At 46.0% G+C, this 16,457-nt stretch overlaps 2 protein-coding genes across 2 annotated transcripts; one reads left to right on the plus strand and one right to left on the minus strand.

Moving 5' to 3' along the window:
* Nucleotides 1–1,544: 1,544 nt before the first annotated feature.
* On the minus strand, nucleotides 1,545–3,533 carry LOC100469047 (C-C motif chemokine 3). The gene is made up of 3 exons (XM_002931083.4): nucleotides 3,316–3,533; nucleotides 2,513–2,627; nucleotides 1,545–2,084 (listed from the first exon to the last, which is right to left on the minus strand). The coding sequence occupies exons 1-3, from the start codon at nucleotides 3,389–3,391 to the stop codon at nucleotides 1,994–1,996; spliced, it is 282 nt and encodes a 93-aa protein (XP_002931129.1). The 5' UTR covers nucleotides 3,392–3,533; the 3' UTR covers nucleotides 1,545–1,993.
* A 9,387-nt stretch (nucleotides 3,534–12,920) lies between these two features.
* Nucleotides 12,921–14,908, plus strand: LOC100468796 (C-C motif chemokine 4). The gene is made up of 3 exons (XM_002931082.4): nucleotides 12,921–13,332; nucleotides 13,854–13,968; nucleotides 14,531–14,908. Exons 1-3 carry the CDS (start codon nucleotides 13,257–13,259, stop codon nucleotides 14,616–14,618), a joined length of 279 nt encoding a protein of 92 aa, XP_002931128.1. The 5' UTR covers nucleotides 12,921–13,256; the 3' UTR covers nucleotides 14,619–14,908.
* The last annotated feature ends 1,549 nt before the right edge of the window (nucleotides 14,909–16,457 follow it).

The following is a 16,457-nucleotide window of genomic DNA, read 5'->3' on the forward strand; positions in this document are numbered from 1 at the left end:
TAGATGTAAGCACATTCACCTTTTGCACATACTATGATGCACGCTTTCCATAGATATGGATGTGTGTTATTCTTTTAGCTGATTGCAGAATTTTCCATTGACAGGCATCTCAATCCTCTATTGACTTACTCTTTTGCTGATGGTTGTTTCCATTAGTTCGCAGTTTACAAACCGTGCTGCCAAGAAATCCTTGTGCCTCCATCTTCCTGTCCTTTAGTAGTGTTGCTGCAAAATACATTCCTAGAAATGGAATCAGGGTGAATGGTATCTAGGTCATACTATGTGCCTTTTAATGTTTGCTTCATGGTGTAGCATTTAATTGTACTCTAAAGAGTTTGATCACTACAATTCTAAACCAATTTTGGATGCAAAAATTAGATGACTCTGAACAAAACGAAGTAATCATGGCTCACAAAAATTAATACATGTTTGGATTTTGCACCAGTCTTTTGAATTTATCTCCTGTGGAAAGGGCTCTGGCTCAGCGTACCTTTCTTATAGTTAACACTATGAGCAACCCATCTATTAAATAGCTCAGCATTCACAGTTAACTAGAAACAGGCTTATAGTAGAAACCTACATGCCCCACGTGTGGGCTGGCTGTCTTTTCCTCCTCTAATGTTAGCCATTTACTTTGTGAAGCATGGTTTCTACAGAAATAGCGTACCATATTCCGTTACTCTATGCAGCCATATGCTGTGTTTGGAAAAGAGTGGTGAATCGTGTTATTTCCGTAGTTCTCAGCTGTTAATGTTCAGGGAGAACACCTGGTGAAGTTTGTAGAACTATCAATTCCCAGGTCCACACCTGAAGATTCTGAGTGTCTTTTTTTTTTTTTAAAGATTTTATTTATTTATTTGAGAGAGAGTGAGCGAGAGAGAGCAGGAGTAGGGGCAGGGGCAGAGGGAAAGGAAGCAGAGTGTCGCTGAGTGGAGATCCTGATGCAGGGCTCGATCCCAGGACCCTGAGATCATGACCTGAGCTGAAGGCAGACACTTAACTGACAGCCATCCAGGCGCCCCTCTGATATGAGTGTCTTAAACAGTCATTGCTTATGATTTGAGGACAGTAGATGGTGTTTTGGGACACAACTTTGCTAGTGTTTAAGAGTGAGTCTGTAGTTTTATCAAAGTCTAGTGGTACCACTTACTTGCTGTGTGCTCTTGGCCGAGTTGCTTAACCTCTCTGAGCCTGGCTGGATACCCTTGTATCACATGAAGATATTAATAGTATTTAAACTGTATTGTTTCATTGTGAGGATCAAATGGACCCTGCTTAAAAAGCACTCAGCCTGGAGTAGGTCTCAAATATGTTAGTAATTGTTATTAAGAAAGCTTGATTTATGATCAATACGCACTATGAATACTCTTCTTAATAATACCCACTGGCATAGTGAATTTTCCTAGAGCATGTATATCATGATTTGATTTATGAAACATTCAGAATTTCAGTGATCTGGAAATCCCAAGTTCCCTCCATCTCACATTTGCCTGTTTTTTGCTTACTATTCCTTTCGACCGGCGATTCTGACTTTCCGGACAAACGAAACCACACTCAATGCCAGTTTCCGTTGCAAAAGACCATCTTTATTATTTCTTGGGGCCGAACACAGCACTGAACAGAAACATCCCATACACACATGTCAGTCTGGCGGTGTGGGTGCCACTCCTGCCTAGAATACACTAGGACAGTCACACAGTCGTCACCAATCACAGCGCAAGTGAAGGGAGCAGGGGAGGGTGGTGAGGAAGGTATCTTGGGGTCTCTCGGAGCGAACGGTCCCAGAATATGACATTGAAAATAAATAACAAAAATTAAATAGTATAAATAAGTTGAAACTTAAGTTAGAAAGAGTCCCAGAGTGTGGCTGTTTGGCGACAGCCAGCCCGCAGGAGAGGTAGCTGTGGTGGTCCCAGGGGTGTTTCCAAGGCTCGGACCTCTGCTCCCCAGGCAGCCCACTGAGGTCACTGGGTTCTCAAAGCTTCCAGGCCACTCAGGCATTCAGCTCCAGGTCGGTCACGTACTCCTGGACCCAGGCGTCACTGGGGTCGGCACAGGCCTGGCGGCCTTTTCTGGTCTGGAAGCTGTGGAGAGGGGTGGAAGGGTTATACACTGAGGAATCCAGCAAGAGAATTCTGGGCCCACTGTGGCCCCTAACCCACTCTGTCCTGGGCAGCTTAAAGCATGCCCACGGTCTCAGGGACCCTCTGCCCATCTGTCTAGAGAGCTGCTCTCACTGGTTCAGCCCCACCCCCACTCCCCAGGGGATCCTGCTGCCACCTCCTTTCTCCCTCCCCTCCCTCTGGGCTGGGCCAACCCTCCTTGACTTTGCAAGCCCCCCCGGCCAGGTCAGATCACACCTCAGAAACCTGGGTCCTACATTCCTGGGTAGGCCCCAGAGGGCTGCACCCTTCCAGGATGGCGCCCCTGGCCAGTCTATGCCCTTGGGTGCTGCCCCCACTGCAGACCCTCCCTATCTCCCCCAGAGGAAGGCAGGAAGACTGGCACTTACATAACACCAGGCTTGGAGCATTGGCTGCTGGTGTCAAAATAGTCGACTATGAACTTGCGTGGAATCGGCTTGGAGACATAGGAGAAGCAGCAGGCAGTTGGGGTGTCAGCACCAACTGTGGAGGAATAGAGAGAATGGGCTTGAGTCACAGTTCAGAAGGAAAAGGATCCCTGAGAGGGTGAGGCAGACTCAGAGGGAAACAGCTGGGGGACGGGGTCACTGGAAGGCGCTGGGCATCTTTGCCTAGAAATATGCCTGTCTCTGTTCCGGCTTCTGTCTGTGTCCTTCCTTCTCCTTGCCTCTTTGTCGTGGGCTGTCTTTCTTGATGTGATCCAAACATCCAAGCAGACTGCTCTTTTCTCATCTGTCTCTGGAAATTTTGCCTGGTTTAAGAAGTCATGCCCCAGCAAAAGAGAAACCTTGGACATCTCTCTTATGACATCCGAGGGACAGAGCACTGGGGGCACCTCGGGTGAGTGAGGGGAAGAACGACCCCACTGGGAGGTCAGCGGGCTTGGATCCTGCCTCTTGCAAACTCATTTGTTTAGGGGCCCTATTTTGCCATCTGTAAAATGGGACGCCAAATACCCTACCTCCTCCTGGCTCTCAGATCCGGGGACTGGGGTAGCTAAGACTCCTTCATAAAGATGAAAGCAAAAGGAGGAGAAAGGCCATGATGTTTTTGAGCCCTTTGAGAAGCTCCCCATTTTCTCTTGGGGGCTCCCAAGGCCATGAGACAGAACTAGCTGTGGTCTGACTGCGGGGAGAGAGTGGGGACCGCTGTGGCAACAACAGAGACTCACATGGTGCAGAGAAGACCTGGCTGCAGAGGGCCATGGTGCAGAGGAGGACGGCGAGCCCAGCCCCGGGGACCTTCATGATGCTGAGCAGTGCGCGGCGATTGGGCTCGTTTGTCCGCAGAGGTGGGCCTGGGCGCTCGAGGCTGCCTGCGTCCTTCTGGAGGGTGAGCAGACCTCCCCTGCTCTTTATAGGCAGCCCTGGTGGAAGGGGAAATGGAATCCGGGGGCGTGGAGGGAAATTTTTAAGCACAGTGGTGTTGTCACGCTGAGTGTTGCACAACTCAGGGTCCTAGAGGACCACAGGGGTTCAGGATATCCAAGAATAGCTTCTCTGAGCTCGAAGTTTCAGCCTGAAACTCATGACTTGTTCTGGTTTCTTGTGAGGAAATGGTTTCCCCCGTGAGAGGGAGGAGAGGGCTAAGTGTTGACCCGAGGCTATTCTTAGCCGGGCCCTTCCCATAAGAACTGGTCTATACATGAACTCGCCAGCCCGGTCCTTCCCGCAGGGCTGCGACTTCTGCGCTCCCTCCGCCGTTCCATCCACACGGACGGGCAAGGTGACGGGCTGCAGAGGGTGCCACACACCTGCCTTGGATGCAAGGAGCCGAACTGGGGAATTCTCGCTGGGGGACTTGGAAGCATGAGGTCACATCTCCATTGTTCATCCTGTCGTCAGGCAGTCACCGGGTGACTAGGGGCTCTGGGTTAACACTAGATGAGGGTCAGAAAATACATTAGATGTGGGCGTTCATATGTCAGGAGCCTAACAATATTTATACCCCGTAACCTAGAAAATGCATTTCTTTTCTTTCTTTTTTTTTTTTTTTTAAAGATTTTATTTATTTATTTGACAGAGACAGAGACAGCCAGCGAGAGAGGGAACAGAAGCAGGGGGAGTGGGAGAGGAAGAAGCAGGCTCCTAGCAGAGGAGCCTGATGCAGGGCTCGATCCCAGAACGCCGGGATCATGCCCTGAGCCAAAGGCAGACGCTTAACCGCTGTGCCACCCAGGCGCCCCTAGAAAATGCATTTCTAGGAAGGAGTTCTAGAGAAACAAACCCAAACACGGAGCCATCTTTAAACGAAAGGTTTCTGACTCAGCATCATTTATGATTCTAAAATAAGAAAACCTAAATTCTCCTCTGTTAGGGAAGGATAAAGTGAATGCTAGATTGTTCTAGCATAAATACATCGTAACATCGGTTATAAAAAAGATGAAAAATTGTACAAGATGAAGAATTATACAAATCTATGTATATATGTGTATCCACACAGGTATGACAATTACTGTAACCATATATATGGGGTATATATATAAACACTAGGCATGGAAAAAATAAAGAGCATTGGGAATAAATGTCCCAAAGGATCAGTAATAGCTGTATTTGTATCTATGGTCTATGGGTGATTAATTTTTTTGTTTTCCCTTTTTTCAGATATTTTCTTCATTTTTTTTTTAAAGGTGAGAATGCATTACCCTCCTGGCAGCCTACCAATTTACAAATACATTTTGTTTTAAAACATTTGCAACATTGCCATTGTTATCAATTGTCTAACTTGAGAGAAATTTTTGATATGCTAAGGTTTCTGTCCAATGGCCTTTGTTAACGAAGTTTTGATTCCCATTTCCCTGAACTCTTTTAAGGAACCTGTGTGATATTTACATAAATAATGACAAATTCGAAGCCGTTTTCTTATTCTTTTCAATTCATAATTTCAGTGATGTGAAAGGGTCTCCTTTTCAGCCAGATCTACATGTTTTTTCTTCTTTATCTTTTATTATTTTATTATTACATAGTTAATAACCCTAATTCACTTTTGGCCTTTGTCCTCTCGGTGCCCTCGTCTGATGGGGCAGGTAGAGTATATAAACGGGTAACCACGGCACTTAGCGGAAAGTGCCAGGATTCCTAGGAGAAAAATTAATGGAGGCTCACAGCACCAGGAGGACAGAGACATGACCTCCCTCATTTGGGGAAGGCTTCGCAGAAGGGATGGAACTTTGCTTGGGTCAAGGTACACAGGATTCGAACACATATAAGTGGGGGAGGGTTAATAGAGGTCCAGCTGATGCGGTCACAGGTGTGGACCCTCCAGTGCAGAGGGAGGAGCGAGTAGTTCAGTGTGGCTGCTCTGTGGTGGAGCAAACAGGGACGAGGAAACTAAATTGGGGTCAAACCAGGAGGGTTTTGAAGTCCCCCAGAAGGGGCTAGAACAATGGTGGAAATAAGATACAAGCAAAGCGAGATTACACCTTAGGAATTCTATCCTCCCTGTGTCTGTAGGGTTCCTGCTCTTAAAAGCATGGGCTCTCAGGATGCTTGGGTGGCTCAGCGGGTTAAGTGTCTGCCTTCAGCTCAGGTGACGATCCCAGGGTCCTGGGATCAAGCCCCGCTTCTGGGAGCCTACTTCTCCCTCTGCCTGCAGCTTCCCCTGCTTGTGCACTCTCTGCCTCTCTCTCTGACAAAAAAATAGATAAAATCTTAAACAAACAAACAAAAAAACCCACATGGGCTCTAGTAATCCCATCCCTAGGATTGCTAATGCTGGTCCTGAGAGAGGCAAAGGCAAAATCAAGGACAATGGCAGGTTACCCTGGGCTTCAGCATCTAAGTGTCTTCCCTTTTTACTGTCAATTCCAAAAAAGGAGTCTATCACTTGTTTCAGTGGAAACTCTAGATCACAGACAGTGCCTCCTCTGCCCGCCCCCTCTTCCCCAGCCCTCAGCTGATACCCTGAGCTGCACTCCCTCCGTTCACTTCTTGGGGAACCCCCTTCAGACTTGTGATTCAGTTTCTGAGAGTTGGATGCTATGAGTTGGGAGGGCCAGAAGAAGGAACTGGAAACTGCTGAATCAACCCCTTTGCTGATAATGGACGTTACTATCCATCTGTATAATTACAGCACGGGCCACACACATTGCATGGTAATTAGTTATCTATGCAATTTCCTGTCCAAAAATTTAGACCATGTTCTGTTCATTTTAAACCAAATTCGTATCACGTCTTATTGGTTAATTTAAACCGAATGCTAGCACATGATGATTATAACATGACGAATTGTCTGACATTGTATCTACTCCTTATATTTTTGTTCTTTTTAATAAAGGTGCTTACTGAATATAAAATTTTATCTTAGTGCTTATGTATTTGTAAGTCTTTCCATATCAACCCCCGAATCAAAAAATAGCCCTTTGTCATATGTGCTTTTACTGGATCGGAAAATAACATACTTGTATAAAAAGTCCGTGCTTAATGTGCGTATGTTGAATGAATAATATAAGGGGGCCTTTGGATGGTTGAGTTGGTTGAGTGGGTCTTAGAAATTTCCTAGCTGGTAAATTGATGTTCCCAGGCAAAATGACTTTCCCGGGATTGCACAGATGGCACTGGTCCGTTTTATGTTTGACTCTCTGTTATTTGGCAGGTTAACTCCAATGATAACCACAATGCCTGACCCATAGTAGAGCTTAATAAATATTTGGCGAATGAATGAATAAGTCACTGATTTGACTAACCGTGTGTGTTATGCCCAAAGTCCCACTATGGAGTTGACATACTAACAGGAAGGAAAGAATCAGAAAAAGCCTGGTGTCAAGGTCTTGATCTTTGGTGGAGCACCCAAAATCTCTTAGATGGTGATGACAGAAAGTAGCTCACAGTCCGCATGGCAGATCTTTCAGTTTGGAGGGGCTTAATTTGTGTCCTCGCTTCCTGGCTCGTTCCAGCCTTTTTGAGGTCCTGCCCCAGTCCAACAGGGCATTGCAGCCATGAGCACCGGGAATTTTGGCTGAAAAATTCATGTTCTGCAACATCACTGCCTTGTCCTGCTCTGCTCACCTCCTCACTGCTTCCCATACCCTGGCCCTGCTGAATTGGTGTCCTCCCAGTTTCTGGCTCTGTGGTTCCACTTCTTTAGGCATCCGTCCCATCTCACTCTGTTCAGCAGCAGGGCTCCATGGACAGGCTCCCTGGTAATGACAACCTGTCCGACCCAGCCTTGTTCCCTTTTTTCAGGTGTGGCCCCACCTTTCAGGTAGGCTGACACTATATCCCAGATGCCCCTTTCTAGCAGCCTAGAGAGAAAATGTCTCACTGATGCAGCCCCTTCTTTCTACAGCCAGGGCCTTTGTATCTTGGATTCTTCTTGTCGTTCTCCTCTGGCCATATTGGATATGCAATAGATCAGGGAATACCTTTGATATTGAATTGGATCCATCCCTGTGCCCCTGCTCCCCTTTCTATGTTCTCCACTCAGTAAAAAGCATCTTCACCTACGAGGCTTCCAAGCCAGAAACCTGGGAATCACCCTTGACTCCTCCCTCCCCCCATCTGCATCTATTGTAGATTTGAAATGAAGTGTATCTACTTCTCACTGTTCCCACGGCCACTGTCTTAGGTCGGGCCCTCATCATCTCTTGCCATGATATCTGTGAAAGAGCATCCTCTCAACTGTTTTTCCTTCCAGTTTTGCTCTCTTCAATCTGTCCCATCGCATGGCATCCAAAGTGATTTTGCCAAGGCTCAAATCAGTCTCTATCTCTCGCTGTTGAAAATATTTCAAATACCCTGCATGGTTTCCAGCATGAAATGGAAGCTTCCCCTCTGTGACCTGACCCTGCCTCCCTCCTTGGTCTATTTTTTGCCACTTTCAGACTTCCTGGAAACTTCGACTCAGCCCTCTGAACGACTTGTAATTCCTTAAAAGTGCAGACCTCTCCTCTGCTTTCTATGAATAAGGTGTCAGCTCACCCTGCTGGGAGATCACAGGGCAGAGTGGATTCCTGTGTGCACGGGTACCGTCCCATGATAGCTGCGGAGACGAACATTTAGAACCAATGAGGAAAGCCACCTTTTAAGTAATCTCCTCAATTTTCTAAGGAAAAGGAAACCCATGGATTCCACCGTTCAAAGACATGCAGAATGCAAAACCGAAAGACATTTTACGTCATCATAACAGAACTTTGGCTTTTAAGTTTTTAACATAAATTTATAGGAAGCACATTTCCCTTTTCTGATTTACTTGTGCTCTGGAGCCAGACCTCCTTGGTGTCATCTCCAAATCTGACATGTAATAGCTGGGTATTCTTCTGTAGGTTACTTACCTCTCTGTGCTTCAGTTTCCTCGTATGTGAAAGGGGATAATAGTATCTGTCTCAGAGGACCCCCAGGAGGATAAAATACATTAGCATCTATGAAAGGCTTTGAATATTACTGGCTCCTGTAAGCGCTATGTTATTGCTAGTTACTGTTGTCGTTATTACCACAATATTCCAGTTACTCTATTTCATGTGTTAAAAAAATCACAGGTCTCTTGTTCTTTGCCTGATTAACCCCAGCCCCATACTCTTTGCCGGGCTAATCGTTTTTCAGATCTCAGCTAAATTTATAATAGAGAAAAGTTAGAACAACCCGAATGGGCTGACCTAAGTAACAGTGAAATACTACGCATGCCGATTTTGAGTAACTTGTGTTTTTAATGACATGGAAGAACATAAAGTAACAAAAGTAAGATATACTCATTCAAGAAAGGATAGTAAGTGACAATAGTAAAATACAAAACCATGTACAGAATGCTGGGTGATTTTTATTTTCTTCTTTATGTTTTCTTATATTTTCTAATTTTTGTACATTGGTGATGTATATTTTCTATGAAAAAAAATCCACGAAACTCAGGCTTTACCTTTTTTGACATTTCACTACCACCTTCCAAAGCATGTATCCCCCGTGCCTGGAACAGTGCCCAGAATATAGGAGACACTCAATCAAGTTTTATTGAATTATGTTTCTTCTCTTGTTGGATATTCTCTATGACCAAACTAGAAAGACCTTGAAACAGGTATAAAAGCACTGTGGAAGGAAGAAAGATGCTTCCTAAAGAAGACTGAAAGTTTTCCAAACACTGTTGAGGCTTTAACCTTCTCTCAGGAATTTAACACCCCTAAAGTCACCGACCTCCACCCTTGACCGCGAAGAGCCAGCTGTGGTGGGTGAAAAAGACCCATTTCCTCTTTAAGAAGAGTGAGGCTGCTGGCTTGTGGGTGGAGTGTGATTGTCTCTGACGACCTGCTTCCATCACCTCCCTTTCCTACAGACTCCATCCTGAACCCCACACTTTGGATAATGTTCTACTTCTTTCTTCAATCTACAATCCAGTTTCTGCTCCCATTTCCCCCATGACTTGGCTACCACATTGGCAAGACCAAAGGATTTACCCATACTGGTTTATTTTCTTGGCAAAATGACCGCCCAGTTAGCTCACCTTGGCTGTCCAGTCTAAACATTTGCTCCCAAGGACTTCTCTAGTTTTGGGCATTCCACATCCTAGAGACTAGTGCTCTTGGCCCTGACACCCAATGGTCCCCAATGCTCATGCATCTCAGTACTTTCCTTCTAGGGGGGCACAGAATGTCAGGATTGACTGCTTCTGTTTCCTGCTCCTTAGCAGCTTTACAATCTCTTTGGAGGCTTCCTATGTTTTCAATCTCAGAGGGTCACACCTGTAAAGAAAGTGTGGCTATCTCTGACCCAAGAGTTGGAAGACCTCGGTTATTGACACACATCCTGTGTGACCTTGATTAAGTCTTTGAACTTCTCTGAGTTTGTACTCCTACTCTGTACAATGGCAAAACAGTTTGGGATCAAATAAAACCGTGGATGAGGATACACCAGGGGAAATCAAAAGTACCAGGACTTTGCAAGGTCCTGTTTCTGCTGTGGCTGGTGGTCTTGCTTGCAGCCCTGGGAAGCTGGGAGGACAAAATAAGAAAAGAGATGTGAAAGTGCCCAAATGGAATTATGAGCAGAGTGCTAGTGAAGGATAAAGGGGAAACCTTTATGTCACCACGAGTGAGGGGAAGTGAAGGGTTTCCCTGCTTAGAGTGAGAAGGAGGCCACGGAGACCCATGGGACCATGGTTGACTCTTGCTGCCACTTCTCACAACCCTAAGCTGGAAAGAGTGGAGTCTAGAATAGTATCCTTGATGATAAAACTGTTGGGTATGTGGGTGGAGGGCAGAAGAAGAAGAGAATTACCCCATCAAGCCTGGGGAATCACATTTTAGATAGAGTTTTTAAAATGATCAGTTTATTCTTACTTCATTTAGCTAAATGAAGTTCACATCCTGAGTCCATGTTACCTGTCATATCCCCTCACATTAAAACTGGTAGTTTGGGCTGCCTCTGGACACCTATCAAGGAAGTGTTTATTGAACGCCTACTGTGTTCACAGAGATAAGCATAACAAGGTTTCTACATTAAGGAGCTCCCTTTTTAGTGAAGCAGATGATCAAATAGATATATTACATGGGATATGATGGAGGGAGCTCTGGGGGGGCTAGGAGCATAAAGGGAGATACAGAATTCAGGTGGAAGAGAGGTCAGGGAAGGTTCTCTAAAGAAGATGAGCACTTTTTTTGTTGTGTATTCAAGAGGGATTTGTTCTCATTCTCTATTGACTATTACTTAGAAATAGCCTCAATGTATAAATCTCACAGGCCATCGATTCAGCTTAGCATATTGATACAAACCTTTGTACTTCTGGTGTGGAATTTCACTGGTGTGAACACAGCAATATTGTCGGGACCTGAATGAACAGAACATTTTGCCTCCATGAGGCAAAGAACAAACCAAGGCTAGGAAGCCAAAGTCAACAGTCAAACTCATTGTGTGGCTCAATGCAGACTAATTACCTATTCTTATCTATCACCAGTGTCCTGTTGTTCCAGGGCAGACACCTTTGTAATACCTCCACAGCTTGAAGATCAGCACACACCACTCATTTAGACAGAGGACTCCATGTCAAGTGCTCCTTCTTAGTGCACAGTGGGGTTTAGACTTGACTGGGGACCATTCATTGCCAGCCAAGGGATGGTATTCTCCATGCTTTGGGCTCTCTGACATTTTGTTTCTACCTCTGATGTGACACTTACCTTATTCCATCTCATGGCGTTGTTACTTCTGTCATTGTCAACACCATCACTAGACTAAGAACTCTTCGAGGGCAGGTTTGGGGATTCATTTAGCTCTGTCTGCCCTGACAAACAGCATATGACTTACTCAGTTGACTTGAATGGAAATGCCATGAATAACGAAGTCTGTAGATTTGAGGGGGAACATAAGACACATCCTCCTTCCCTTAAAGCAAGGTGCTTGATGCACGCACATGAAACTCCATCAACCAGGAGAGACCATGAGAGATACTAGCATATATGATACAAGGGATCGCAGAAACTTAGAGCTGGAGATGGAGGTCTTGGTAAAGATTGGAACATTTGAAACAAGACTTGCACAAAGAAAAGGGCAAGGACAGGAGGGAGGAGAGAAATAGAGTTCGTGTGTGTGTGGGTGGTGGTGGGTGGGAATGATGAGGTAGGTTGACATTGAACTTTATTTAGCCCTGAAGTACTCCAAAATGCTGCCCTGATTCCTCCTAGCCCACATTTCTATAGCACCCAGGAGGGCTGGCTCTCCCCTTTCCCTCTTCATTCTTCTTTCTCAGGGCGGAGGCAGGTAGTCATGTGAGGCTGGGGGTGAGCAGATGGGTCAACGGGGTGAGCTGATGGTGGATAGAGATCTTGATCCAACCACTCTAATTGCCCCCACGAGTCCCACTCCATGCACTACTGTATTCCTGGGCTTTGTAAACTTTAGGCGGTCACCTGCAGGTCAACAGCAGCTGCCCAACCAGGCAGGGATTTCCATGAATGCCAGGAATTCCCTATGGATGGGTGGGGACACCCATGTGCTTAGGTTACACACACATTTTATCCTTAACATGGATAAGCTCTTTGCTAGGTATATCCAATCCCATTTTTACATTAGAGGAACATTCTTTACTTGGGTCTTCCAAACTTGATTCTTCCTGAACTTTTTCTCCTTTTCTATTATCAGTCAAGTAAACATACTGAAATCTTTATTTCTTTTCCTGTTCCCTTCTTGTTCTAAGACAGACTGACCCAAACTCTTTTCCTGATTTCAACCCTAATAAGATAGGTCTTTGTGTGTGGCATTGGCCCTAGTGGTCAACGTTTTCTCTCTTTGTGGTCACATTCTATATTTGTACTGGAAGCAACAGGGTGGAAAGCAAATGGATTTTAGAATCAGAGGAATCTCAGTTCAGATCTTGGCACTGCCACTTAACAGCCGTGTGGCCTGGAGATAGTGGATCCTGCGATGTGATCCTCATTGCCCCAGGGGAATGATCACAGTCCTGCTCAGGGCTATGGTAGGGTTAGATGTCATGTGTATGTGGCAGCTTGCCCAGTGCCTGGCCCATCGTAAATCCCCAATACGTAGAAGTTGTAAATGTTCCTGAGCTGCCCTGCTGGGTCCTTCTGCACATTCAATGCTGGGCTCTCTCGTTAAGCCCAAGGAAACGTACAGGGCACGAAGGTCATTCAACTCAGCAGAAGGTGTCCCAGGAATGGGACATGGAGTCCTGGCCGCCCCCTCCTACTTAAGGCCAGGCTTGCAGCAGCCCTGGCAAGACTGACGTGAAACCTCCAGTTTCTGCAGGTGCCAACCCCCGAGAGCAGCACGGTTCTCCTCTAGAAGCCTCTTTGCAGGTGTGAATGTTTCATCCTTCCTCTTGGGGTTGCAATTCTCTCCACAGTCTTGATCACTGCCTTTGGTGTACCACTTCCCTCTATGGCGCAGCCCACTTCTCCACTCCCCCTTCTCCACCCCATGATGACATCGTCCTGGGGAAGAGAAGCTGTGAAGGGCTGCTCACTGTCAGCTAGCTTCAGTTTCCTTACTGACACCATGACATCATCTCTACCCTGGAAATTCCATTTGCCCCCCTGTGCCTCCAACTCTGTCTGAGGCCTCAGAGTTCCTATAAAGAGGGGTTCCCAAATCAGTTTCAGCACAGAACACAGTCGGGTTCTGAAGCTTCTGGGCTCTGCAGTCTCAGCTCCAGGAAAGCCTCTCCTCTGCCGAAACCATGAAGCTCTGTGTGACCGTCCTTTCTCTCCTCGTGCTAGTGGCTGCCTTCTACTCCCCAGCGCTCTCAGCACCAAGTAAGTCCACTCTTCCAGAAGCTACTTCCACAGCCATGGTGTAGGCAGCGCTGACATCTCTAACTGGGGCTTATCTAATGGTGGCACCTAGGGATTGGACAAAAGGGAGACAGGAAGATTTCCAAGTAGCTGTTAAATGTAGAATCTGGTAGACATTCAGTAATAGTCAAGTTCCTGTTTTCTTAAGAAACAGCAACCAGTAGACTCATTAAACAAGTTCCTGTCTCTTTCTGTGCCTTGGTTTCCCCATCTATAAAATGAATGGAGTTAGACACATGCCCTGAGACTCAGTCCAGCTCCAATCTTCTAGATTCTTTCATGACTTTCATTCTTTCATGACTTTCTCCCAAGGTTTTCTATTCAGAATAATACTCCTACTTTAGGTGAGTCGGATTGGATACATGGGACCATATTTTGGGATCTGGTAGTTCTACAGAGATGGCCACTGAGTGTCTGTGATTGAAGCCAAAATTAACAGGTCATTGTAGAGCTTCTATCTCACCCCCTGCCTTTCTTTCCAGTGGGCTCAGACCCTCCCACCGCCTGCTGCTTCTCTTACACCCTTCGGAAGCTCCCTCGCAACTTTGTGACCGACTACTTCGAGACCAGCAGCCTCTGCTCCCAGCCAGCCGTGGTGTGAGTATCAACCCGGGGGCTGCTCTAGGAGGCAAGGGTGGGGGCAGGATTAAAAAGGGGGGCCTATTAGGGGAATGTGGAATCAAGCAGTAGGGAGGCAATTCTCAGGGCTGAAGCCCTCCCAGAAGTCAACGAGGATCAAGTCATGATGTCACCTGTGAGTCTGGAGGGGGCTGAGTGGGAGCCAAGGGAGAGGAAGGGGGTTCCTGGGGGAGGAAATTAGGCGGAAGCCAGGAAACCAGGGAAAGTAGAAAAGATGACAGGAGATATGGGCTGATTTCTTAAACCACTTTTAGAAAAACACACAGAAAAGTCACTGCTAGGGCAATAGAGAATGAGTGGGGTGACGTATCCTCAAAACTCATTTGTTCCTAATCTGGGCAACCAGGAGGTGGAGCTAAATGCAAAGTAGAAGTTACCAGGAGTCCAGTTCTAGCACCACCCAGGAAGGGTTTCCCCATCTATTGGAGCTGTCCAACATGAACCGTGGTCAAGAAGAGGAAAATACCTACCACAGGCAAGATCCCGTGGGAGTCTAATGTGTCCATTCCTTGTCCCACAGATTCCAAACCAAAAGGGGCAGACAAGTGTGTGCTAACCCCAGTGAGGCCTGGGTCCAGGAATACATGGATGACCTGGAACTGAACTGAGCTGCTCCAGCTCCAGGTGCAGGAGGAGGTCTTCAGGGAAGGTCACTGAGCCTGACGCTTCTCACGAGATGCACCTTCTCCGCACTTGCAACTCTTCCCAGTAGCCCGTTCCTTCTCTTAATTTAATCCTATTATGTCCTGTGTAATTGTATTTGGAGTTATTTCTATTATTTGTTTTGCCAAAGGACACTTGTCCCCCATGGGGATGGTCGACCATCACTGTTTCTCTGCTATTGTAGATATATGGATAATGCAACTGATTCCATGTGTTTTCCAAATAAAACTTCTTAAAAATTGTAGACAATTTCTTTGCATTTTAATTTGACTGGGGGTGAAGGAAATTGCCTCGTATTATGATTGGGCCAAAAAACGACTGTTTCCAAACACAATAAGAACGAGCAATTATTGAGTGCTTCATAGGGCTAATATGTCACTTAACACTTTCACTAGGATTTTAACACCCTTGTAAAGCAGGGACTGGTGGTCTCAATTTTACAGATGAGGAAACAGAGGCACAGAGATCACATGACTTTCTAAGGCTTGTCGGTCTGCGGGGGGGGGTATTATGAAAGGATGATCTGAAAGGATAGCTGTGATGCTGGGGGTTAGCATGTTAGCATTCTGTAGGGAAGTTGTAAATAGCAGCAGCACAAAGCAGAGGGAGGAAGGAGTTCAGAGTCAGAAAAGCAGGCCTGCCTAACTTATTATCAGCATACTGTGAGGAAAGTCATCTTGCCTTACTGGGCCTCAATATTCACACCTGGAAAGTGGGGGCTTCAAAGGGCATCTGTAAGGTGACGTGTACATTACCCATCATGGGGCCTGACATCTGGGAGATTCTTTCCTTCTGTGAGCCTCAGCGTTCTCTCTCACGTAAAATGGGCGTACTGTCTATCCTCCTGGGGTCATCGTGTGGATTAGGGTAGTTAGTGAATCAGCTCTCTGAAAGCCAGAGCGAATGTGAAATATTATCATGAGGACAGAAGAATGAATGTCAGGTATGGTTCTAGACAGTTGCGGGAGGAACCTAGAGCAACATCTCATCTTAATTCTTCACTCAGAACTTCCTCCTACAGGGCTGCCTGGGTGACTCCGTCGGTTGGACAGCCGACTCTTGATCTCAGGATCTTGATCTCAGGTTGGTGAGTTCAGGCCCTGTGTTGGGCTCCACACTAGGTGTGGAGCCTACTTAAAAACTTTTTTTTTTCTTATGTGGGTCAGAGAGAACACAGGCCTGAAATAGAATTATATGTAAAAATGAACCTTGATCCATGGGACGTAGAATTTTAGTCTATTAAAATATCAGGGACCTTTTCAGACCATCTGGTCCAACTCATTTTATGGAAACCGAGAGCCAGGGACTCAGAAGTGACTTACTAAAGGCCACTCAGCAAGTGTGTGACAGAGGACTCTAGCCAATGCCAAATCATAAGTTAGTCCCTTTTCTGTGCTCCATGTGACATGACTCTGTGGTCCCTGAAAGGATGACCCATGTGTGGAGAGGATGAAGAGGGGGCTACCTTGAAAATCATTTGAGTGTTCTTAGTCCAGTGCAAAAGCAGAACTGGGACCATGTACCTCTCTGGGGCCAACAGGCAATTCCCTTCCTTGCCCTGCACTTAGCCACCCCCATCGTCCCAGAGCCTGACTGCGCTTGGCTTTTGCTTTTCATCTGCCTACATCTGAGCTATCCAATATATTAGTCACTAGCCACAAGTGGCTATTGAAATTTTTATTAAATTTAATAAAAATTTAATAAAATTTAAAATTCTAGGATTTTGATGGATTCCTGTCTCACATTGAGGTCTTTCATCCATTTGGAGTTTATCTTTGTGTATG

The sequence above is a fragment of the Ailuropoda melanoleuca genome, chromosome 13 (genome assembly GCF_002007445.2).
Source record: "Ailuropoda melanoleuca isolate Jingjing chromosome 13, ASM200744v2, whole genome shotgun sequence".
Lineage (NCBI taxonomy): Eukaryota > Metazoa > Chordata > Mammalia > Carnivora > Ursidae > Ailuropoda > Ailuropoda melanoleuca.

Coding starts and splice junctions, on each gene's coding strand:
- LOC100469047 (XM_002931083.4), bottom strand. CDS start 3,391: ATGAAGGTCCCCGGGGCTGGGCTCGCCGTCCTCCTCTGCACCATGGCC. Junction 2,628..3,315: donor CCAGGTCTTCTCTGCACCAT/GTGAGTCTCTGT, acceptor ATTCCTCCACAG/TTGGTGCTGACACCCCAACT. Junction 2,085..2,512: donor TGCTCCAAGCCTGGTGTTAT/GTAAGTGCCAGT, acceptor CCCTCTCCACAG/CTTCCAGACCAGAAAAGGCC.
- LOC100468796 (XM_002931082.4), top strand. CDS start 13,257: ATGAAGCTCTGTGTGACCGTCCTTTCTCTCCTCGTGCTAGTGGCTGCC. Junction 13,333..13,853: donor CCCAGCGCTCTCAGCACCAA/GTAAGTCCACTC, acceptor CTTTCTTTCCAG/TGGGCTCAGACCCTCCCACC. Junction 13,969..14,530: donor TGCTCCCAGCCAGCCGTGGT/GTGAGTATCAAC, acceptor CTTGTCCCACAG/ATTCCAAACCAAAAGGGGCA.